At 43.9% G+C, this 25,802-nt stretch overlaps 1 protein-coding gene across 1 annotated transcript in view; it reads left to right on the top strand.

Moving 5' to 3' along the window:
- SORBS1 (sorbin and SH3 domain containing 1) overlaps positions 1–25,802 on the top strand; it is a 139,259-nt gene that overhangs the window by 16,648 nt on the left and 96,809 nt on the right. The window contains exons 2-8 of the mRNA XM_065408217.1: positions 14,499–14,576; positions 16,359–16,414; positions 16,519–16,593; positions 17,282–17,350; positions 19,197–19,292; positions 24,026–24,145; positions 25,627–25,662. Of these exons, the coding sequence (XP_065264289.1) occupies positions 14,499–14,576; positions 16,359–16,414; positions 16,519–16,593; positions 17,282–17,350; positions 19,197–19,292; positions 24,026–24,145; positions 25,627–25,662 (530 nt within the window). The remainder of the gene's footprint in view (positions 1–14,498; positions 14,577–16,358; positions 16,415–16,518; positions 16,594–17,281; positions 17,351–19,196; positions 19,293–24,025; positions 24,146–25,626; positions 25,663–25,802) is intronic.

Raw genomic sequence — 25,802 nt, forward strand, 5'->3', positions numbered from 1 at the left:
TCCTACTCTCCTACCCTCCCCCACTGAGCGCCCCTTCCACCATCCCCCGGTGGATCTGCTGGAACATTCAGTGTCTGCATGATGTCAAGGGTGAAGGAATGCCAGGCAGGCGGGAGGAGGAGGTTGATTGTGAGCAAGCCAAGTGACAGGCTGACATGATTAAGAGCCTGCTGGCTAATTAAAGCACAGAGGTGGGAGGAGCAAAGTATTTAAGGGTGCCAGAGAGAGAAAGGCCTCCCTAAACCTCTTGTTACACTTCAGTGAACTGAGCAGCTGAGTTGCACAGAGCAAATCCTAATTAACTCTTTCACACCTCATCTCTGGAGTTCAAACTGGGGGTGGAAGGGGGACCCAGCAAATGGCACCTTTAACTGAAAAGCCTGATCCAAGGTAAGGACACAGTCTGATTTCTGATTAGTAATCGGCTGGCTGCTTAGAGCTCCCAGGACTTTATGTAGTACTGCTGCTGGCTTAATGCCATGTTAGCTGGGGTGTCACAGGTTAACTCCCAGTTCTGTTGGTGTATCACAAGCTACAGTTTGAGGAAAAGAGTTCTCTAGATGGCTTTGCAATGGATCTATGTTCTGATTACTAGAGATGGATGAATCCTGGTCTAGATTTCTACCTCCTCCCTGCCAGCCCCTGGTGGGTGACCGAAGTCAATACCCAAATTTTGCAACTTGGGCCTGTTTCTAAAATCAAAGTGATGGGAACAAATCTGGTGTTTTGGCACAGGCCCATACTGATTGGCCTCATATGGCAAGTGTGTTTGTTTTTTGTCTTTCACCTACTAAATATTCTGGGCCGTGCATTAGTCTGATTATTGAGCTGGAAGAATGAGAATGATGTGAATTTAAAAGGGGTTTTTAAGTTGGATGTTCTGCTGTTCCTGAAGGGACTTGTAATCGGATATCAGAATTTAGCCTGCAGCCTCTAAGACCATCGCATTTTAGACCTGTGCCTAGCTGAAACCTCCTTCCTAGGGCATCTCCAGTACTGGACATATAGGTAGCCTCTGTGTTCTTAATTCCATTCTTGCAGCTGCTATAAGAGACAGCATGGTCTGTTGCACTGAGCGTAGGACAGGCAGTCAGGACACCTGGTTCTATTCCCACCTGGGCTACTGGTTGTTGTATGGCTTTGGCCATCATTCTGGGGTTCTGCTGCGGCCTCTTTATGCTAACTGCGGTGTCTGTAAAGCCAGATGAACAGCCCTTGGGAATTCCTCTGACGTAGGAGGGTCCCCTAGGTGGCAAAGACCCAGCAGAATGACTCTACTCCACCTCCCCTTGCAGCACCTGACTGAGGAGCATGTCAGGGGTGTGCCAGGAGAGACATGGAGTACCTCTGCCCTCGGGTTGGCCTTAGCTCTTGCAGTGGCCCCGCAGAGTTGTTGCAGCTGTGCAGGAGTTAGAGCAACCCTCAGGGTGCTCTAGCATCTTAAGTTGGGGGACCAGAGGGTTCCACCCCGAATCTGGTTCCCTCGATCCCCCACATCCTTCACCAGCTGAGTGGAGCTCAGCTGCTGTTCAGAATTGGAGTCTGTGTGTCTGTTTCCCCATCTCTGTGTGAAGTGGTGATATTACTTACCTATCTTAAAAAGGGGTAATGTTCAGATGAGTAGGTAAATGTTTGTGCAGTGCAGTGGGAAATGTAGTGCTACATGTTGGTCGCTGTTAGAAAACCAGGGCTTGCCAGCAGTTAGCACAGCATGTGATCGGAGATAGTGGTGTGTTTCCCTATATCTGAGACAGCAACTTTGGTATCCGATATTGTGGTGTGGTGACTGTTAGTAAATGTTGCCATTCTAATGGACCCCACTGTCTAGATATAAATAGTATTATTAGATGGTTGCTTTATTTGTGAATTTCACTGTGAATCTTAAAATTAGAACTGGGCCTGAATGAACACCCTTCCCACACATCTGAGGAGTTTGTATCTGGATCTGAACTTTGTGGTTTGGATCCATTTCTACTTAAAATCTAGACGATGGTAAGTATTGTCTCCTTCATTATTAGTGGTTGTGTAACTTGAGAGCTCTCATCAACATCTGCACGTGATAATGTCCAAAGAAGCCTGACTGGCTTTGCTCGCGGTATCTAATCCATTGTATTTATAGGGTGCCATTCACTGTAGTGAACATGCAGTTTAGTGTGACCGTGTCCCTGGAAAGGTGTTGCATCAAAAGCCCGTGGCCAGCGCAATGAGTCCATGGCTTTAAAACTGTGAACTCTTAGGGCTTCTGGAATCTGCAGCCATGGTTAGATCTATTTGTTCAGAAAGATTGTTCTGCCCCCAAATCCAAGGCGTCCATTGATTTTAGGCACAAGAAGCCCCATATCTACAAAGACACTCCAAGTAGCCTTGAAACAACTGGGACCAAATGAATCCAGTATGTAGAATTTATGAAGTGAAACAGAAAACTGACATCCTCCCGACCACCTTTATGTGGCCTTTAAGGATCCCAGGACACTTTTTGCAAGAGCAGGGGGTATAACCTGATGTCATTAACTTCACTTCCTCTTGTTAACTCTGTCCAAATTGAATTCCTGTTAATTACATTCTCCCTGCTTAAATTCCCCCTACAGCCTCAGTAACATTAGGTCCCCTAAACTGTTGAGTGTTGTTATGTGCTGTTAGTTATGTCCTGCTTTCACTCCAGAGGTGGCAGCACTTCAGCTGTACATGATGTGTTCCCTTGTGTAAATTGTACATCAGCGGAAGTTTGTATGGTGCTCTGGGAGCCTGTGTGATGGGAGCAGTTATATAAATCAGGTGGATCTGAACAAAACCTCAGATCCCAATACTTCAAACGGCTGTGTCTTGGGACTCTCTCACTAATATAAATGCATGATATGATTAAAACACTTCAGGGTCTGCTTTTACGTCTCTAATTTCTTTGTCTGATGTTTGAGGCTGTGATGTGGTTGTGTACATGTGCACACAGACAGGTATGACACACAACTTCCCCTACACTATGGAGACTTTAGCATTATATCTCCAATTGCTCTGGGGTGTACTGCACTGACAGCTAACACCAAAATAATCTCATCTAGCTACCAGGCACAGAAGTCAGAGGACAGGCATGACAGGGTCAGAATAACTAGGTGGCAAATTACAGTAACTCCTCGCTTAACGTTGTAGTTATGTTCCTGAAAAATGTGACTTTAAGCGAAACGATGTTAAGCGAATCCAATTTCCCAATAAGAATTAATGTAAATGGGGGGGGTTAGGTCCCAGGGAAATTTTTTTTTCACCAGACAAAAGACTATTTTATTTATTTTTATATAATATATATATATATATATACACACTATAAGTTTAAAACAAACAATTTAATACTGTACACAGCAATGATGATTGTGAAGCTTGGTTGAGGTGGTGAAGTCAGAGGGTGGGATATTTCCCAGGGAATTTCTTACTGCTAAATGATGAAGTAGAACTCAGCTGAGCCCTCAAGGGTTAGCACGTTGTTGTTAATTTAGCCTCACACTCTACAAGGCAGCACAGATGGAGGGAGGGGAGACAGCATGGCAGACAGAGACACACCCCTTGTGTGTGTGAGAGAGAGATGCGCATTGCCCCTTATATACGCTGACCCCACTCTAAGTACACTGCCTTTTTAAGTAGATCAGCAAGTTGAGACAGCAGCTACTGCCAGCAAGCTCCCTCCGTCCTGAGCCCTGTCGTGTCCCCCCCCCCACCCTCTCTGTGGAGATGGGGTAAGCGGGGGGCAGGAGCAGGGGGGAGGGGGACACCCTGACACTAACCCCACTCTTCCCCCCGCACAACAAGCAGGAGGCTCCCGGGAGCAGCTCCAAGGCAGAGGGCAGGAGCAGCACATGGCAGTGGGGGGAGGGACAGCTGAACTGTCGGCAATTGATAGCTTGCTGGGCGGCTGCCGCACAGGGAACTTAGGGGAGTGGGGGGCTGCTGGTCCACCCTGGCTCCAAGCCCCCACCAGCTAGCTCCAACGGGCTACTCTTTCTGCAAGCAGTGGACAAAACAGGTGGCTGCCAAACAACGTTATAAGGGAGCACGTTCCCTAATTGATCAGCAACGAAACAACGTTAACCAGGATGATTTTAAGTGAGGAGTTGCTGAACACTCATGTAAAATCTGCTCTCCTGGAAAGGGGTGTTTTCAGCCCTGGGTTACCAGGAAGAGCAGAACTCTGACCCAAAGGGATCTTGTCAAGCAATGTAAAGCTGCTTCCAATTCTGAGTGCGTAGTCTGTGCAAAACAAACCATGGATTTATTACCTCCTGTTCTATTAGATACACAAGGTTCAGGGGACTGGACGTCTGGGGTTGGGGTGGGGGTGGGGGTGGAGGGAATCTCTGTGAAATGGGATTCAGTGGTTCCAGTCCATTTCCTTGTGGAGAGGGATCCATCTGCCTGCCGTTATCCCAGCTGGTGCTACCTGCCGCCTTTGTTGGCTGCCTCAGCCAACAGGCCAGAGATGGTATGACCCGTGGACACTGAACTGCCCTCTCCGATCTAGAGGAGGCCCTTGCTTGTCAGGGCAGGGCATGGCAGCAGAAAGATGCAACCATAGTCATCCTCTTGTACTCTCTGAAATTTAATGAAGGAGTTGAGTCTGCAGGGCTGTCAGTCCATCAAACGTTTCAACTGCATCAAAGTCCCTTTTCCAGCACAAGATCCTACATATTTTAGCTGTAACACTTGTCTTCATCTTAATGGGAAAGGTGACCAAATGTAGTTCTGTGCTCTGTCGCTTTTAAGATGTTCATTTTAAGTACTTTGTGCTGAATTAACTCACACAGCTGGTGCCCTTTGTTCAATGTAAAGTTCATTGCTGAAAGATGTCTTCATCCAGAAACATCCCAAAGATCTTGAAGCAGCACATTCAATAGGGTTGCCATCTTTCTAATGGCTGGTAACTAGATGCTCAAGGCCCTGCCCCCTCCTCCACCTCATCCCTTGAGGCCATGCCACTTTCCCCCCAGGTCCCACCCCCATGGCTTGCAAGGTCTTCACCAGCACGGCCAAGGCTGCGTTACTTGCTACCTGTGGGCTGCACAAGGCAACATGCTGCCCCTAGAGGCATGAACAACCTGGCCCCCGAGGCAGTGGCTGCTGCTGCTGTTCTGCTTCCTTCCTTACACGTAGGGTTACCACCTTTTCTACAGATTTAAAACAAATGGACATCAGGGCTTGTCAAATGGCACCCAGACACACACGCTGAAATCCAGACTGTCCGGGTGAAAATCAGACAGGTGGCAATCGTAACATTCAAGTTTACATTTCCTATTTGACTTCTATTTCTCGGTGCAGTAGAATTGTGCTGATTTGCATGAAATACTGGGACATCGGTTCCTGTTGCAAATTGCTGAATTTTTCAATTGAACATGCACTGTGTTTTTAAAAAAAAGAAAGGGGGGGGGCAGGAAGCAAGATGTTGCATCACCCACAACATGCTTTGTTAATTTATTTTAACAATTGTAGTTTAAATTATTTGTGGTGATGCATCATGATATGCCAGCCAGGTAAGTGAAGCTTTGCCACTGTATCTCTGCTGTTTTTGAGGAGTTTTTGTGTGGACCTTTGTGAGGCTCTCTTGTACATTGCTTATTCACAGTTCCTGCATGCCACTCATTCACAGGATGCTGAGCATAATGCCCTCTGGAGCAGTGGCAGGATGTTAACCCTTAAAATAAAAATAATGATCTACTTATTTTCATACGTATTTCAAGACGGGGAAGGAATGGCAATTTGTGAGAGAGCTGGTGGAATGGGTTAAGTCAAAACTCTCTTCAGTATTTTGATATTCTTTTTCTTCCTTTTATGTAACACAATGTGAAGAGAAGTTAAGTGGTACCAAGGACTCCATCCTGCAAGGACTCCATCCAGTCCAAGCACTGGGACTCTGATCCAGCAAAGCTCTTAAACACATACTTAGCTTCAAGCCAATGGAACTAGCCCTGTGCTTGGAGCATTCCCACTGGCTACAAATTAACCACGTGCTTAAGTGCTTTGCTGGATCACGGACACAGTGCTCAGTGCTCCAGGATCAAGCTCCATGTGGAAAGCAAGGCCTACAGTAAGGCACAGGATACATGCAACATACTGCAGGTCAGGTGTGTTGGGAAGTATTGCTCGCCTTTAAAAGGCCTCATGATATTTAAGCCGATCTCATGATTTTTGGGTCACCTGACTCGTGATTTTTGAATGCGTGGGGTTGGCAATTTACATGTGAAAAATCCTATTTGAATAAGTGGAGGTGTCACTACTAACAAGGGAAGGAAACCTTGGTTTTTAAAAATAGGTTTTTTAACCAGCGTTGCCCCTTTCAGGCTGAGACTTGCAAAGTTGTCTAGTGGATTTTGATGCCCACATAGTAGGAGCTGGGTGTGGCCATATAAACCTCAGCCTAGGCTTCTAAACCAGTATACAACCAAGGAAACAACCCCTGACCCAAAATAACTAATTCATGAGATTCCTACCATAGGGCCAGATTCTACAGCGCTCCCAGTGACTTAAAAGCATGTGTCCTTACACTGAACTATTAATGAGTTGTTTGTTATCTATTGCTATTGTAGGGAGAGATCCTGGAATGTTTGAAACATGTGAGATAATCCAGAGACATGCTGTACGCGTATCTGCATTCCTTCTAACTGGGACACTACCACTCTCTTTTCCACACCAAGTAGGGAAAGAGCTGTTGTCTTGGAAGAAATGTGCTGACACTAAAAGGGATGAAGAAGTCTTTAAAAGTCTGCCTAGAGGTATAGGGGTGCTGGCAAGGAACTAGTACATGTAACATGTAGATGTAGGCACATTTAAGATCAGAAACGCCTGGCTTATACCCTTGGGAATTCATTACCTGCCATCATGTCTTAAATTTGTACAGCAGAAGCTTTTGCTGCTATTTCTGTCACATTTCAGTAAAGGTATTATTTAAGGTCTGCTGGAGAGGCAGCACTGTCAACTGGTTAGCACAGGATGCTGGAAGGAAGGAAACTGGGGTTCTATTTCTGGTTTTGCTGAACTCTTTCCTCTGTCTATAAAATGGATATGATGGATCCCAGCTTCTTGAGTGCCACTGATTTAGGGTGCTAGTGTATATGTAACACGGACAAACCCCGGTCATCAGCAGGTGGGATCAAACCTGGGATCTCTGGAGCTTAGTGCGTGTGCCTCTACTGCGTAAGCTAAAAGCCACATGGCCCTTAGCTAAGGCTGTAGAGCAGACTCATTAATCTCTAAGTGGTCTTGGTGCCACTAGAGAGAACAGAGCACCATACTCTGGAGGTGTGGGGGTTACATGTATACCTGCACAGCAGTAGTTGTGTATGTGTAAACATCACCACCACTGTGTATATAAATATATATATGGACATAGGCTCCAATTCTGAAAAAGTCTCCATTCATGAAAGCACCTAAGCACCTGCTTAACTTTAAAGTCAGTGAGACTGAAACCCATGCTTAACTTTAAGCACCTTGGAGTCCAGCAGTAGTAACTGTGGGCCTGATTTAGGAAAGCTTCAAGCACATGCTAAACTTGAAGCATATCCTTGAGTGCTTTCCTGATTTAGGACTATAGCTACTGCTTGCTGCCTGTTTGTAATAAAACCTAACACTCAGAGCCTCGCCCGGTGTAAATCAGCTTTGCAAACTGCAGTCTGTGGAACATGCTGATTCCTACCAGCCACGCATCTCACTCCCGCCACCTGACCTATTTGTGAATTCAGCTGATAACATTGATTAATTTCACAGTGAACAAACACTAAACACTATATTAATTAAATTCTATAAATGCTAATAAGTTTGGGGAATGTGTGAAACATCATTTTTCTAGGTCAGATTGCAATTAGTTTGCCCCTCCTTCTTCATTCACTTTTGGCAAACTTGTTTCCTTTAATTACCATTCTATTTTTATACCTATTTTCTCTTCCATTGAAAAGTGCTTCTTCTTAATTATGGGTTTATATCTCAACTGATGCCAAGATCGGTGATGCCATTGAATTCACAGTCTCCTTGCAGTTCTGGTACCAGTTTTCCTAAAGAGGGACTTGACAGTTTTAACAGCATGGAGCCTTCAGCGCTGCTCACATTTTGTGTGAAACCCATACAATTGCAGAAGCTTGGATTCGATGAAGCCTTTCTAATGACTGTGAGTCTTTCCACTGACATCAGAGGGTTTTTGACCAGGCCCTCAGTGAAATGTGTAGACACGAGTGTATAGTGCTTTTCGCTTTAAATTAAAGAATGTCAGGCTATGTCTATACTTCAAACACTACAGCTGCTGTGCTGCATCTGCACTGCTGCTTCAGTGTTGCCGTTCACTACAGCAAGGGAGTGACTCTCCTGTCACCATAGTCAATCCACTTCCCGGAGAGATGGTAGTGAGGTCGATGGAAGAATTTTTCCGTCAACCTAGCACTGTCTACACTGTGGGTTAGGTCAGCTTAACTAAATTGTTCAGAGTGTGGATTTTTCACACCCCTGAGCAATGTGGCTGGATTGACCTAACTCTTTAGTGTTGACCTGGCTTCACAGAAGGCAGTCACACAGAAAATGAAAACTGCAAAATTAGGTCAATTGTATGGAGTCCTTGAATCCATTTTACTGTGTTTCTCTCTTGATATATTTAATTTTCCAGCTCAACGTCTTTCCTAAAAAACATTCAGGGTTAAAGAGCTAGGTGAGTTAAATAACGAAGTCATTATAATGTTCAAAGACTTATTGAGGGGGTGGTCTAACTTTCACATTGTCCGACCACCCAAGATTTTTCTGCAGTATACACCTAAGATTTTTTATATTTATGTAGTATCTTTCATCCCATGGTGTAGAAACTATATATGCCAGGATCACTTGAACACAGAAATGCATCCACCTCTGGAATGGAGCAGCTGTTAGTAGTTTAGGACAGGAAGTGAAGAGGAATCTCTCAGCCAATTGCAATGGCAGGGAGAATTCAGGCCCCAGTGCAGCGAAGCACTTAAGCACAAGCTTAACTTGCAGCAAGTGAACAGTCCCATTGATGAGACCTCTGTTGCCTGGGAATTCTTTATGCTTCCCTTGCCGCCAAAACAGCTTTTTGCAGGCCTTGCTCCCAAAGGCAAGTCCCTACAGGGGGATGATTGGTAGGAAACAATGAGTTGAAAGTCCTGGAGTTACCAGCCATTGCTGTGTGTTTCCCTCTCCCCCACGAAGGGACTACCTTGGCCTGTGGTTTATTTACCCAGAGGAATTTGATTCATGATAGCTGGTTGTATCTAGGAATTTTATGCTCTTCTACGTGTCCTTGAACACAGATATTGGATCCAGGCTGGAGAGAGCTGAATTAGTTTAATGTACCCCTTCTCTCCTAACAACGATAGCTAAATATTTATTTGCAAAAAGAACAAGGAGTACTTGTGGCACCTTAGAGACTAACAAATTTATTTGAGCATAAGCTTTCGTGGGCTTAAACCCACTTCATCGGATGCATGCAGTGGAAGATACTGTCTCACTTCATCGGATGCATGCAGTGGAAGATACAGTAAGACTGGGTTCTATGAAGTGGGTTTTAGCCCATGAAAGCTTATGCTCAAATAAATTTGTTAGTCTCTAAGGTGCCACAAGTACTCCTCGTTCTTTTTGCTGACACAGACTAACACGGCTACCACTCTGAAAGCTAAATATTTGTATCCTTCACCTAATGAAGACTTCATAGGGCTCAGAATAAGCCCTGTTAGGAAAATACATTGGGCCATATTCTCCACCAGTGGAGCTGTGCCATTAACATCAGCTCAGGATCTGGCCCATTGTGTCTCATGTGGAGAAGCAGAAACATAAAGCAGATGTTGCATGAGCATGTAGAGCCAGGCAGCCTGTCTGTGGTTTGTATTTGGCTGCTGTTGCTGTCCCTTTTTAGAGTGAATGCCCCATGTTGCATTGTTTATGTTGTCCTGAGATCTGCTTGGGGTCACGCTGTATGACTTCTGCCCTCTGGGGTCCTCATGAAGGCATAGTGGGTATCCCATGTGGCTATTTCAGTGAATACAATAATTTAAATAAGTGCTGTCATCTGTTGTGACAGACAAGTGACGGAGGACCCAGCTATTGGCTAGGCTTAGCATAGATTCATAGATTCTAGAACTGGAAGGGACCTCGAGAGGTCATCGAGTCCAGTCCCCTGCCCGTATGGCAGGACCAAATACTGTCTAGACCATCCCTGATAGACATTTATCTAACCTACTCTTAAATATCTCCAGAGATGGAGATTCCACAACCTCCCTAGGCAATTTATTCCAGTGTTTAACCACCCTGACAGTTAGGAACTTTTTTCCTAATGTCCAACCTAGACCTCCCTTGCTGCAGTTTAAGCCCATTGCTTCTTGTTCTATCCTTAGAGGCTAAGGTGAACAAGTTTTCTCCCTCCTCATGACACCCTTTTAGATACCTGAAAACTGCTATCATGTCCCCTCTCAGTCTTCTCTTTTCCAAACTAAACAAACCCAGTTCTTTCAGCCTTCCTTCATAGGTCATGTTCTCAAGATCTTTAATCATTCTTGTTGCTCTTCTCTGGACCCTCTCCAATTTCTCCACATCTTTCTTGAAATGCGGTGCCCAGAACTGGACACAATACTCCAGCTGAGGCCTAACCAGAGCAGAGTAGAGTGGAAGAATGACTTCTCGTGTCTTGCTCACAACACACCTGTTAATACATCCCAGAATCATGTTTGCTTTTTTTGCAACAGCATCACACTGTTGACTCATATTTAGCTTGTGGTCCACTATAACCCCTAGATCCCTTTCTGCCGTACTCCTTCCTAGACAGTCTCTTCCCATTCTGTATGTGTGAAACTGATTTTTTCTTCCTAAGTGGAGCACTTTGCATTTGTCTTTGTTAAACTTCATCCTGTTTAACTCAGACCATTTCTCCAATTTGTCCAGATCATTTTGAATTATGACCCTGTCCTCCAAAGCAGTTGCAATCCCTCCCAGTTTGGTATCATCCGCAAACTTAATAAGCGTACTTTCTATGCCAATATCTAAGTCGTTAATGAAGATATTGAACAGAGCCGGTCCCAAAACAGACCCCTGCGGAACCCCACTTGTTATGCCTTTCCAGCAGGATTGGGAACCATTAATAACAACTCTCTGAGTACGGTTATCCAGCCAGTTATGCACCCACCTTATAGTAGCCCCATCTAAATTGTATTTGCCTAGTTTATCGATAAGAATATCATGCGAGACCGTATCAAATGCTGTACTAAAGTCTAGGTATACCACATCCACAGCTTCTCCCTTATCCACAAGACTCGTTATCCTATCAAAGAAAGCTATCAGATTGGTTTGACACGATTTGTTCTTTACAAATCCATGCTGGCTATTCCCTATCACCTTACCACCTTCCAAGTGTTTGCAGATGATTTCCTTAATTACTTGCTCCATTATCTTCCCTGGCACAGAAGTTAGACTAACTGGTCTGTAGTTTCCTGGGTTGTTTTTATTTCCCTTTTTATAGATGGGCACTATATTTGCCCTTTTCCAGTCTTCTGGAATCTCTCCCGTCTCCCATGATTTTCCAAAGATAATAGCTAGAGGCTCAGATACCTCCTCTATTAGCTCCTTGAGTATTCTAGGATGCATTTCATCAGGCCCTGGTGACTTGCAGGCATCTAACTTTTCTAAGTGATTTTTAACTTGTTCTTTTTTTATTTTATCTGCTAAACCTACCCCCTTCCCATTAGCATTCACTATGTTAGGCATTCCTTCAGACTTCTCGGTGAAGACTGAAACAAAGAAGTCATTAAGCATCTCTGCCATTTCCAAGTTTCCTGTTACTGTTTCTCCCTCTTCACTGAGCAGTGGGCCTACCCTGTCTTTGGTCTTCCTCTTGCTTCTAATGTATTGATAAAAAGTCGTCTTGTTTCCCTTTATTCCTGTAGCTAGTTTGAGCTCATTTTGTGCCTTTACCTTTCTAATCTTGCCCCTGCATTCCTGTGTTGTTTGCCTATATTCATCCTTTGTAATCTGTCCTAGTTTCCATTTTTTATATGACTCCTTTTTATTTTTTAGATCATGCAAGATCTCGTGGTTAAGCCAAGGTGGCCTTTTGCCACATTTACTATCTTTCCTAACCAGCGGAATAGCTTGCTTTTGGGCCCTTAATAGTGTCCCTTTGAAAAACTGCCAACTCTCTTCAGTTGTTTTTCCCCTCAGTCTTGATTCCCATGGGACCTTACCTATCAGCTCTCTGAGCTTACCAAAATCCGCCTTCCTGAAATCCATTGTCTCTATTTTGCTGTTCTCCCTTCTACCCTTCCTTAGAATTGCAAACTCTATGATTTCATGATCACTTTCACCCAAGCTGCCTTCTACTTTCAAATTCTCAATGAGTTCCTCCCTATTTGTTAAAATCAAGTCTAGAACAGCTTCCCCCCTAGTTGCTTTTTCAACCTTCTGAAATAAAAAGTTGTCTGCAATGCAGTCCAAGAATTTGTTGGATAGTCTGTGCCCCGCTGTGTTATTTTCCCAACATATATTTGGATAGTTGAAGTCCCCCATCACCACCAAATCTTGGGCTTTGGATGATTTTGTTAGTTGTTTAAAAAAAGCCTCATCCACCTCTTCCACCTGGTTAGGTGGCCTGTAGTAGACTCCTAGCATGACATCACCCTTGTTTTTTACCCCTTTTAGCCTAACCCAGAGACTCTCAACACTTCCGTCTCCTATGTCCATCTCCACCTCAGTCCAAGTATGTACATTTTTAATATATAAGGCAACACCTCCTCCCTTTTTCCCCTGACTATCCTTCCTGAGCAAGCTGTACCCATCCACACCAACATTCCAATCATGTGTATTATCCCACCAAGTTTCAGTGATGCCAACAATGTCATAGTTGTATTTATTTATTAGCACTTCCAGTTCTTCCTGCTTATTACCCATACTTCTCGCATTTGTATATAGGCATCTAAGATACTGGTTTGATCTTGCCTCCCAGTTTTGTCCTGACCCTCCTTTCTCTCTGCCAATATAGCCCACACTCCCTCTCGTTTCCGACCCATCTCCCAGGTCTCCATGTTCCCCACTTACCTGTGGGCTTTGCTCACCTGTCCCTGTCGAACCTAGTTTAAAGCCCTCCTCACTAGGTTAGCCGGTCTGTGTCCAAATAGGGTCTTGCATGGAAGAGACTGTTCTCATACTAAGTTTGCCTGTTGAATTTTCTTCACCTAGACCGCCAAGTATTTGAAATTGAACATAGCCATTAACTCAGGCTGGCATTAAGCATGGCAAACAGACCAAGTGTCTCTGTATAGCCTCTGACACCAACTTGTATGGATGCCCCTGAAGGGGTTGGAACCTGGTACTTTTTGATCTAAAAGCATGAGCTGCTCCTGGTTGAGCTAAAGGACCAGCTTCACTAGCTTGGAGGTAATCGACAGACTTATAAATGTCTGTCTGTGGGCCACCGACTTGAGAAGGATGAAGAGTCAGAGTGGGTTAGCCTGGCTTGCCCTTAGTTTACATTTCTTTGGTGTTACGTTTTTGGGGAAATAAAATACATTGTATTTGCAAAAAGACATTAAGTTGTTTCTGCAGGAATTCCTCAATGCTGGGTCCCTGGAGATAATACATCCTTGAAAATTCAGGCTTATATTGTCAAAATGTGTCGTCCTTATGCTGTGCACCACCATTTCTGGATTGATGTTGAAATCTCTTTGTTTATTGTTTGTTATGGTAGCTCCTAGAGGCCCCATTGTGCCAGGCGCTGTACAGACATAGAGTCCAAAATAGTCCCTGACACAAAGCACTTACAGTAGGAAAAATTAACTATGTCTGTCTCTCTGGTTCCTAATATTTAGTAGGCGTTTGTCTTTATAATTCTGCCTTCTTTTTAAATGCAAATGCTGTATTCCTCTGGGATGATATTCACCCAGCAAAGTATGTGCCCCAGATGTCTCCCAGTATATCAATAGCAGCACTGTAGTTCTGCTGCATGGAGGATGGGCAGCTGCAGAGTAGGTGTAGGGAGAGAGAATAGCCCAGTGCAGAACTAAGGGCAGGCTGGGGGAAAGGGCTCTGGTGTGTGGGGTTCAGGTCTGTGAACACTTGGATCAATGGCTGCAGTGGTCATGGCCAGGAGCAGTGGAAGCTTCCTAAAAGTGGGGGGGAGGGGCACCAGCACCTGAACTGTGGCCCTGCCCTGCCACCTTTCCCCCCGAGCCCCTGCCCCTCCCCTGAGGCCCTGCCTTCACACTGCCTCTTCCCCTGAGGCCCTGCTTCCACACCACCTCCCCACCCCAAGACCCTGTGTGCTCCTCTCTGCCCCTCCCCTGTTGCTCGGCCTTACCGCTGGTAAAAATTGGGAGGGCATAGCCCTCCCACTTTTAAAAGTGTTTTTGAGATCATGGCCCCCTGACTCCCCATGTTCTGGCACCCCTGGTCATGGCCCCTATCTCTGCCTACAGCCTGGCTCAGTAGCTAGAGCAAGCCTGTTTGCAGGTTGCTGGGGAACTCTATCTCCTCCTCCATCCCAACAGTGTTCTTGCAGCTGCCTACACAAAGACCTTTACTCAGGCTTACATGTGTGCAGCTTACATCCCCAGAGCACAGAAGAGGTAATTGATATGTTGCTGAAGCTGGGCCAGAATAGGTAACCAAGAATCCTTCCACTCGCAAAAGGCCTCTTGTTAGAAATGTAATGAGAAAAAATGCTCCAAGACAATGGAGTTGAAGAATACATCAGAATGTTCATTTAGCCAGAAACAATGACTCAGTAAAGGAAAAGAGAAATCCATCACTGAAGACACCTTTCACTGGCAAGTCAATGCACATTTTGTATTGGGAACATGAAGCAAGTTAGCATTTTCTGTGTTCTATGAACTTCAAATGGGGCTAGAGAAGCTGGGAATGACTGAGATAAAAGTGAATGTGTATTTGACAACACAGTAGGGAAACAAACATCTTTCCTTGTTTCTGAAGATGTTACTACATAGAAGAAAGACCTCCCACCCTATTTCTCCATGATCAGTCATGTTGGTATCTAAGCACTACTATGTGCTGGGGTTTCCTGCTCAGGGATTTTCTCTCTAATGAGATTAGATATAGGTGAAAATTGTCATCTAAAACTTTTTTTTTTTTTAGTGCAGCTTCCATAATGCCTAAATGTTTCACAAATTCATGTTGTGGGAAAGAAACCACAAACAAATATTCTGAAAAAACATTTAAAACATTTCATTTGGATATTTTCAAAATGCAGGGTTTCAATTTTTTAGCTCAAAACAATTTTTCATTGTGAAATTTCCTTCAAATTTATTTTAAACAATTAAAAAAGTTAAAAACAAAATGCTCCAAATCGAAACAAAACATTTAATTTGACCCAAACCTTTAAATTTTTGAATTTGTTGAAAATTTTGAAAAAATTAGTTTTTGGATAGAAAAACTATTTTTTTTAATTGTTCCAAATTGCCAGTGACCTGAAAAAGCTGTGCAAATAATGGCTGTAGATGAGACACCTTGTCATGATGCTGCATATCTCACAGGCTATCAGAGGCCAGAGAGCTTTCTAACTTGTTAGTGCAGATGACCTTGCATATAATCCAGATCTTGTGACTTAAAGTTTAGGGATAGTCTAAAGTAGTTTTACTCAGACTGTGGCTCACGAGCCACAAATGGCTCTTTAATGTGTCTTCTGCAGCTCTTTGCAGTACGTGAGATTAAAACACTGTGTGATTTAAATATTAGCCAGTCTAAGTTATTAACCAAGCAAGATGCTTTTCCTATGTTATTAACCAATTGTAGTTGATAAAATAATACTACTTGGTCAGTCATTTTGCTGTGAGAATAATTATACTAAATATTAATATATAGTACTGTAGTAAATGAAACAATGAATTTACACTAGTGTGGCTCTTCTGGGTAATGTTGATCGCTAATCTGGCTCCTGAACCACTGAGATCTGAGTATCACTGGTCTAAAGGCTCCTTCAATAGTATCCACATTAGGCGGAAATCCTGTTTATTTCTGTCTTCTCTCCATTCTGCAAATTACCAACAAATGCTGCTTCTCTTCGATCTAAACTCAGTTGGGTTCTGCCTTTCCTTAGGCTGGGAAAATAGTGGCTGCTGCTCTTGAAGGAAATGGAACTGTTGGCCTGGCTTCAGAGAGAGTGAAGGGTGCTCAGTGCTACTCTAGGTAATGCTGCTATTGTCCAAGGAGGCAAAGATAGGTGTATATGATAGCTGGTTTTCCAGACAACGCTCAGGAGAAGATTGTGGCCTATCTCTGGAACAGGGTCTCACAAGCCTTGTGGGGAGAGGAGGTTGGGGGTGCTGCAAGCTTCCATCAGTGTAAACAGCACAGACCGCATCACGGCAGGATTCTCTCTTTCATTTAAACAGAGAAAACCAGAACCTGGAAGTGCAGAAGACAAATTCCTCTGGCACAATGAGCTCTGGTAAGTCACTGCTCCTCACATGCCTGCCTTTAACTACAGAAATCCTCCTGTCCAGTTCTAATGCTGTGACTGATTTGTGTTTTTATCTGTTCTCTCTGAATCAGCCATTCCCGTGCGGGATTCCACTGTCGAGAGGGCCACAAGAAGTTTTCATAATGAAAAACAAACCCTGGTTTCAGGTTGTCATTTCCCCTCCCCTCTGGACTGGGGGCAGAGCAGGACTGGGTGGCACTCTCTCCCCGCCCCCGTGGGGGCTGGCCCGGGCCCCACTGTGCACCCTCCCAACAGTCCTCCACAACCCCCTAGGGGGATGTGCCCCACAGTTAGGGGACCATTGGTTTAGGGTCCCCATTGCTGCTAGCCTAGGACAGCCTTGAGTGTCACTTCAGAAGATACTTCTGGAATAGTACTGGGCACCTGGGCAGACCCTTGATCTCCCGTGGGTTTGTATGAGGGTAACTGATTAGCAAACAGTGATTGGGGTGGATATTTAATTTTTTTATGGTGGTGTCTAGATGCCCCTGTCGGGGCTGGAACGCGGTTGTGCTAGGTGCTGTACAAACACACAGACAGTTCCTGCCCCCAGGAGCTCAGTCTCAATGGGCAAGGATGAGAATGGAAGTGAATTTCTGTCCCTAGATCTGGTGATCAGCTCACACTGGGATGTGGGTAAGCATGGTATCAACACATGTAGATCCACAGTGTTTTACTATTCCCTGTCCTGTTCCTTTCTCGCATGTCTCCTGTATTTCTGCTGTCGACAGTGGAAATGCTTTTTTTGAAATCCTGAATATTGTCAGGCCCTGCAGTGTGGTCAGCGTGAGCTCACTTATCTTCGGGTGCCCCGGCTTTCCCTTTGTCTTTCAGAACAAGAAGTTGATGTTGTGAAAACCGTGGTCAATGGGCTGATATCAAGCAGCAATGGACAAGAGCAAGGTGAGTCAAGTACATTCAAAATAATCTCTGCAGCTCCCCCTGCACATCAGTTGGAGTAGCGCATCTATTTCCCCACAGTTGAATCATTACAGTGTCTTACTGTGCTCAGCTGCAACCACAGCATGAGGGGACCGACCCAGTATTAAATTAACATTAATGTTTTAAGGAAAACTATCTTTGTCAGCTAGGGCCTGATCCTAAACTTGCTGAAGAACATGAGCCTTTCCAATAGCCTTTGGAACCTGGCCTTGCACCATTAGATTTTTTTTTTTTTATTAGTGTATTTGGGGTGGGAAGATTTTTGCTCCAGGCTTCTGCTCTGGTATTCATGCCCTTTCCTCTCCTTTGATGGCTTTTTATGACAGGCTTATTATAGATGAATGAATGAGCTGGTTCAGAGTGAATCAGAACAAGAGCTTGGCAGAGTCTATATTTTGCTTTTACAAATCCTTGTTAGTGGGATTATTCCCCAAACCAAAGGCAGTTTGGAACAGGGTCGCATTGTGTCCAAACCTCCCCTTGAAGTTCAGTGAGGGGGGTGGATAATAGTCTCTGATTTAAGCTCATCTCTAATACAAATTAGCTCAGAACTGTGCCCCAAAACTGGAAATCAACCTTTCTTGAGGTTTGAAAGAATTCAGCCAAGTTCTTCCACGCATCATTCCTCTCGGTATCTTTCCATTCTGGGGCAGCCTCTGCATTTTCAGGTTTTATCCAGAACCGCAGCCAAAGTGCCACAAGACCACCACAAGAAGAAGCTGTTCTTCTGAGCCTAACATTGCAGACCAAAAGCAGTTTTGGATAAAGCTCAGGGAGGCTTCCAACCTTTTGAAATAAATGAGTGTTCTGTATGCAGAGGCCTTACAAGGTCCAATCCTAGAGGTAAAATCCTGGCTACACTGAAGTCAATAGCAAAACTCCCATTGACTTTGCCGGCACCATGATTTCCCCTCAGGTGTTTTATCCCAGCTGAACTTCTTGAGGTTCACCCATCACTAACTTTGCCTGTGCCCCATGAGGACAGAGTTCAGTATTGCTCATTCAAGACCACATTAGGAAGAGTAGGGGAGAACAAACCAGAAGCTTTGGAGAAGTGAGCAACCTTTAGAAATTTTCAACAAGTGCTAGAATGTTGCACAGTGCTGCATAACAGAGAAAAATCCCTCTAAGACAATGTTCAGTGTTTGTTGGTAAAATCCAGTGTGTCTGATAAAATTAGTATGCAGAAAAAAGGAGTTTAAACAGAATCCCTCCGATTTACTGCTTGGCTGAATGGATCTCTCAAGACTGGATACCTTGATGGTACCCTTTGGTTCTGGATACTTTTCAAGACTCCTGGTCACAATTCTCTACTCCCTGCTATTGATGATGTAAAATATACACCATCAAAAACATAGGATTTGTGCAGAGTGGCCAGTCAATGTTATTCTCAGAATCTTAATCTGTTTGTTTCCTAACTCTGCATAATTTTAACTCTGCAACATTAAGATTTTTTTATCTCTGCAGGTAATATATATAGCGTCTTGGCTAAAGGTTTATACTAAACTTTAGTTACGTCGTCCAATGAATGTTTGAGAGTCTCTTCCCTCACAGTATATTGGCAGCCGGGACTCAGTCAGTTCACTAAGCAGTACTGTACCCTGCACAACAGATACACATCCTGAATTAGGATGAATGAGGGGCTATTTTTAATGATTGCATCACTGCTCTCCAGACTGCTTTTGTATATGAAATTTCCTGCTATTGTCATTCCTGGTTTCCCAAGTACATTAGAAAGCTTTGTGGCATGTTTCCTTAATTGTGTTCTTCCCTTCTGGATGCACCAACTACACTTTTGTGTTTGCAGCCATTGACGTCCCTTTATGTGCACGCTCTATTTCTGCTGTTAAAATAATCCCCGTGAAGAAAGTGAAAAGTTCTCCTGACCTAATGCTACCTACAGGTATCTTTTTTTCCAAATGCATTAGTAGGCCATCATCCACTCTGTCTGCCTCACCCCCTTGTTAAGATAGTTTTCAGCTTCATCCTTCTTTCACCGTTTTCCAATGCTGTAGATTTCATCAACAGCTAATAGAGTTAAACCATGATGACACAATTCATTGTTTACAATAATCCAGTTTCTCTGCAGGCATAATTAAGCATATTTGAATTTGGGATCTATGTAAACTCTTCTGCTAATGCTTGGTATGAACATTACTGTTGTAACCTCATTTTAAACCAAACTCCTGAAGAGTCTAAAATATTTCCTGTATATCTTAGGTCCATAGAGAAGTAAACAGACATCAGAGATTTTATTCTGCAGGTTCAATCTTCATTCAGCATCTGTATAGCTCTCTCTCTCTCTCTCACACTCACTCTCTCTCTCTCTCTCTCTCTCTCTCTCTCTCTCTCTCTCTTGCCATGATAAAGTGAAAGCTTCCCCATTAACCCTTTTTGCACTTTGCTGAGTTTGGACTGTGAAACCAGACTAACTAACTCTACTTGCCATTTATAGTCATTTTCACTTGCCAGTTCTGACACACTAGCACAATGCTCAGTGTTTGTATTTCCAGTAGAGCTGGTTAAAAAATGGGTGGGAAATTCTGAGATCTCAAAATCTGATTTTGTACCATATCGGGGTATAAAGTCAAGTACTGCATTTTTATTTTTGCAAAGTGAAATATTCCAAAAATATTTTGTTGCTGTTGTATTGGTGTGATATTATGTGATCTATAATATAAAAGTCAAAATGTTTAGACTTTTGTATTATAACTTATAGTACATAATATAAAAGTCAAAACAGTAAAGCTGAAATGAAATGTTTTGGTTGCATCAAAACACCATTTTCTGATTAGAAAATTGTTCCATTGGAAAAATTTCTACTACCTGCAGTTTCCAGCCCTGCAAGGGAAGACTCTTTAAATTGAAAAAAAGAACTAATTTTAAAAAAGTGAGACAGCCTCAACTTAGACTGTTTGCTCTTGGAGGCCTTTTTGTTCTGTGTTGGTACAGCACGTAGCACAGTGGAGTCTTGGCCCACAACCGGGGCTCCTGGGTGCTATAGTAATACAAATAATTAATAATAAGTAATAATCTTCAAAAATATGCATCTTTGGATCCTGATTTGGAAGTTTCAAAGCCCAAAGTTCAGGGGTGCGCAGATTTGGGGGTTTTGACTGGGATGCATCTCTAGTTTTCATGACCCATTTGACAGTATAATTCATAAAACCACATTCACATTATGGTAGACCTAGTAAAAACTGTTATAGAATCAAAATACTGGGAACTAAGGGGGAGCTTTTTAGTAACCTAACTCCCAGATTAGGCGTCTAACCGCCACTTGTGCGTTTTGTAAATCAACCCCTACCCCTAGAGGATAATGTCCCTAAACTAATAACAGGTAATGTCAGACTGGCACTACCATTCAGTCAAATATCAGGAAAGATGTTCAGTAATTGAATCAGTGTTGGGATGGGCATGCATTTTTCAATTTGCGTATAATAACAAAAGATACTGGAATGGCTGTTGGAAAAGCACATGAACTCTGGTACCAGGCCAGTGAGCGACCAAGGCATTGACCTGAGTATGAAGAACTGTCAGACTCTAGTCCCTGCTACACACCGGAACCATATTTGTAACTGGATTCGAGGACAATACAATGAGGTTATAACTGAGTTTTAGATAGGTTGCCTGTATCCGTAGTATAGACAGGGACTGTAAGTGGCATTACCAAAATCAGCAGTGCTGCCTGTTCATTCCAAAAGGCAAACAGCCCATGTTTTGCTCAGCACTGGCTTGGGGAAGGCTGGGTCTAGAAGGAGCACCTGGGCACAAACTGCATTTTAAAACTGGGTGTGTAAATAACTGCACCATGTCCTGTTGTGCTTGCAACCTGCCACCTTAATACACATTCTCTCTCTCTCTCTCTCTCCCCCCCCCCCCCCCCCAACATACTTCATACATTAACATTTGGCATCCTTGGGGGACAGAGAAGAACTCAATGAAAGTGCTTGTAAAATAGTTTCCACCCAGCTTTTAAATTGGTTTCACAATCAGAATAATACCCTTGCTCTATAAAGTTGTAGTTGTATTGTTAATTATTTGTATTATAGTAACGCCTACAGGCCCCAACCAAGATCAGAATCCCATTGTGCAAAGCACTCCCTGCCTGAATTGCTTACAGTCTGAACAGGCAAGACAGAGAAAAAGTGGGGAGGGGAAACTGAGGCACAGAATGTTTAAATGACTTGCCCAAAGTCAGTGGTTCCTGTTATGGGTTAATCACTATTCCCAAGATACAAGATTTATACAGTGTGACTTCAGAGTACAGATTGGGGCATGTGTCAACCTGTCACTCCAAAAAAAATAGTCATTTAATAACATCAACTCCAGTCTGATATTTCGAGGCTTCAGCTTCACACCCTGCACTTTCACTTTCAGTGGATGGTGTTTTTTTATTTATTTTTACCAGACTGATTAAGACAAATTTTACTTTAAAAAAAAAAAAGAAAAAAAGAAAAAGAAAAAAAAGCCTGATCATGAAATAAAATGTGGGTTGGAAACAATACAAATGGCTCTGAACACTTGGTGAAAATGTACTTGAAAGTCCTTTGAGGTTTTTTGCCTGTGCTTTCCCTGGCTTAATCGTAAATCAAGGACAGACCTCTGTGGCAAAGATGGGCCCACCTGGGCCCCCTAGGTCCTGATTCACAAGGTATCAACCACGTACCTAACTTTAAGCTTGTGAATAGACCCACTGAATTTATTGGGACTGCTCTGGTGCTGAAATGGAGCCATGAACTACAGCAGTAAGAAAGTATGTCCCTGTCTCTGATCCCTCTTGTCATCCTCCATTTACAGGCCTTGATCCACACCACTTGAGACAACCTTTCACACCAAGCCCATAAAGTATTGGGACTGATTCTAACACAAAGGGGTTTAGATAAGAGCCAAACATCTGACACTTGTTAGAATAGAATATCAGGGTTGGAAGGGACCTCAGGAGGTCATCTAGTCCAACCCCCTGCTCAAAGCAGGGCCAATCCCCAGACAGATTTTTTCCCCAAATCCCTAAATGGCCCCCTCAAGGATTGAACTCACAACCCTGGGTTTAGCAGGCCAATGCTCAAACCACTGAGCTATTCCTCCCCCCCTCCTATATTGAAGTTGTGGTTATTTATCTGTATTTTAACCTTGGTGGCTCAGCCACAGCACTATCACAGTATGGAGGCCCATACAAAGACAGGGACAGATCCTTAAGTGGTGTAAATGAGCATTGTTCCATTGACGTCAATGGTGCTATGCTGATTTGCACCAGCTGAGCATCCGGTCCCTACAATAAATGACAGTTCCTATCCCAAAGAAGCTTGAGTATGATGTTGATTTCCATGCCCACCAGTACGCTAGACACTCGCAATACAGATAGGGCATGAACCATGCTCCAAGGAGCTTAAAAACAAAGGCCCCGGTCTTGCATTGTGACCTGAGCAGCACCCGAGCCTCACTGAACTGCGCGCACAGCAGTCAATCTGCACTTGTCACTGCAGGATCAGGGCCCAACTTCAGACATGGCATGACAAGCGAGGTAAATGCGAGGGAAGGAAGGAATCCAACATCTTGCAGCAAAAGCTAGTGTGTGACGTGAGGGAGATTGGTTTGAATGTGAGGTCAGTCTAAAGACCAGGCTAGTGCTCTGGAGGTACCTTGGAGGGCTTGAGACCTAGGAGAGATGTATTTGAGGAGAGACTAATGGCTTTGCAGACCTGCTCAGGCAAAGTGTTCTATTCCTAGGGGAAGGCATGGGAGAAAGCCTAGAGCTGCAGACCTGCAGGTCCTCAAGGCCAGTAGCCCCTATGGGAGTGCTGTGAACTTGATGCCTTGGAGAAAGGGGTGCCAGTGGAGGGACTCGGGCCCTGATTCAGCAAAGCATGTGCTTGGCTTCAAGCGCATGAGTAGTCCATGGACTTCAGTGGGACTACTCAAATGTGGATGGTTAAGCACATGCCTAAGATCTTTGCCTCCAAAGGGCTGATGTGATCTGATTGATGGGGAAGGAAGGTGACCTTAGTGGTTGTATTTTGAACTACTTCTTTCTGATCCTATAGGGTGATCTCGTGGGTATGGCACAGTAAGAGGGCAGGGTGTGTGGGAGGCATGCGCTGCACTGCCTGGGCTGTATCCCTTGTTCTGGATAACTATAAAACTTCATTCTCCATCAATCCAGCATGGAACTCACTGCTAAGGCCTTGTCTACACACACAAGTTATGCTACTTCGTACCGATATATTTTAAGTGGTACAACAACCCTAGTGTGGGTGAAATTATAGTGATATAAAATATATACTGGTACAAAATCTGAGTGTAGACCAGGCCTAATAAAGCAAACAAACCTGTGAAATTTATTCCAAACAGCCAGCAGGTCTTGCCACTTTCCAAGCTGAGTTACACTGACTCAGAACTTTATTTGTGTGTTCATCAATTATCTTACTTATTTTTTAAATATACAACTGCTGTTATTACTTAATGTTTTAAAGCCAAAGCTAATGTTCATCTGCATAAAAATTAGAACAATTCCCTCAGGACAGCCATGTTAGAATTACTCCAGAGCCACCAGCATACTGCCATAGAACTATGATGGCCTCCAGTAGCTCGGAATCACATGCACCAAAACATCTCCTTTGTGTGTGTTTTCTTTAGACAAGGATCCCACTAAAGTCTGCACTGGAAAAGGAACCGTGACCCTACGGGCATCTCTAGCCTCTGAGGAAAGGCCAAGTATCAGTCCCCCATGTTCTCAGGATGTCCAGCAGTCAGAAAGTAAGTCTAGTATGGATAAACATAAAATACAACAATTGTAACTGACCCCACATGGTGCTTGAGTCCAGGCCTTCAGTGCTAAAAGCATGATCCTCTCCCACTAGCGCTAAAGACCTGAGCAAAAGCAGATTCATAAATCTCTTACATGAGGCAAGCCGCTTGAGGAAGACAAAGCCCCAGAACTTCTGAGTGTGAGTTTCACAACCACTTATACACCACTGGGGGAAAGGCATATTTGTTGCTTCATGTTGCTGGCAGGAGTGCCAAAAAAATCATCCTTTCTTCCCAAGTAGGCCTTTGTGTCCCTCCTTTCATCCCGGGCCGCTGGGGGGAATGGGAAGTGTCCTTGTGTAGTTGCTGCAGCAATGGCATTTATTTTTTTTGCAGTAGTCAAGGGCACTGGGATGGCATCCCAAGTTGACAGTGTTGCCATAGATTTCTGCGGTCTTTAAATAGCAGATGTGTAATTATTTAATTACAGGAGACAAGCAAAGCATCACTAACCCTGCCTGCACCTTGGATTTTGCATATAGAATGAATTCCCAAAGGGGAGATGCTATTAAAAGTTAGGGTTGTTCAGCTTCTCCCCTGAAAGTGAAGCACATGTAATTACAGGACCTGTTGTTAGGAAAGGGTGACTCTATTCTTTCCAGCCCTAATGCACTGTTTTCTACCTCCCCCTTCTCCTCCCCTCCTGCTCCACCCATGACCTCTCCTCTTTTCATTCTCTCCATTCTCTGCTTCCTCACCCCCACCCCCTTCACTTACCCTTCCTGCTGGCAGCTTCATAAATTTCCAGCAGCATGAATGGCAATGAGCCCATTACTATGGAAATGAGCTCATTAATACTTCTTTTGCTGACTCCCTCAATCACTTTATGAAATGCATGTTGGAGCTGGAAGAGCTGTTTGCACAGAACGTGAGCGGCCAAAATGGCTAATGTCGGAAGAGGGGGAGGAACTCAGTGGGCGATGGGTAGATAGTCTCAGTGCCTCTAGCCACAGGGACTGGGCTGTAAAATGGCATCATGTTTTGTACCTCCACCTGTACTTGCAAAATAGACATCTTATTTGTCAATGGGTCTCTGCACCAGGTATTCTCATGTGGCAGTGTTACAAAGGACAGCTATGGTTATCCAGTCAACATCATGGCTTGACACTGAGACCCTGCATTTGCAACTGTGTGTGGGGCATTTGGACTCCAAACTGCAGCACGAGAGCAGATAGCTCAGCTGAATGTCAATGACCAATTGTTTTATCATTGCTCTGAATGAATCGCCTTGTGTTTACAAAGGTCAGAAACTGTGAGGGCATCATGTTTAGGGCCAGTTTCTATGGCAATTTGGCATCCCTGTCAGAAAGCATTGTGTGTGTGAAATGAAGTAGCCTGAATGTTGAATTCAGTGGGTACATGTTTGCTGTAAATGTAACAGTTTATTTTTTTCCCTTATTTTTCCATTCTTCCTTCCCTCCTCTCTGCAGCACACATAGCTCTGGATACAGGAAAACCAGAAACAGGTACACATGCTTGTTGATTTGTTTTGTTGTTTCCCCGGATGTATTTCTTGTTGCCCAGCAAAAAGCAACAGCTCCCCTCTCCTCATTCCCCATCTAGCTAGAGTGAATTCACTCAGACCTGAAGTTCTCCTTCCCCTTTT

This window comes from Emys orbicularis, chromosome 7 (genome assembly GCF_028017835.1).
Source record: "Emys orbicularis isolate rEmyOrb1 chromosome 7, rEmyOrb1.hap1, whole genome shotgun sequence".
Lineage (NCBI taxonomy): Eukaryota > Metazoa > Chordata > Testudines > Emydidae > Emys > Emys orbicularis.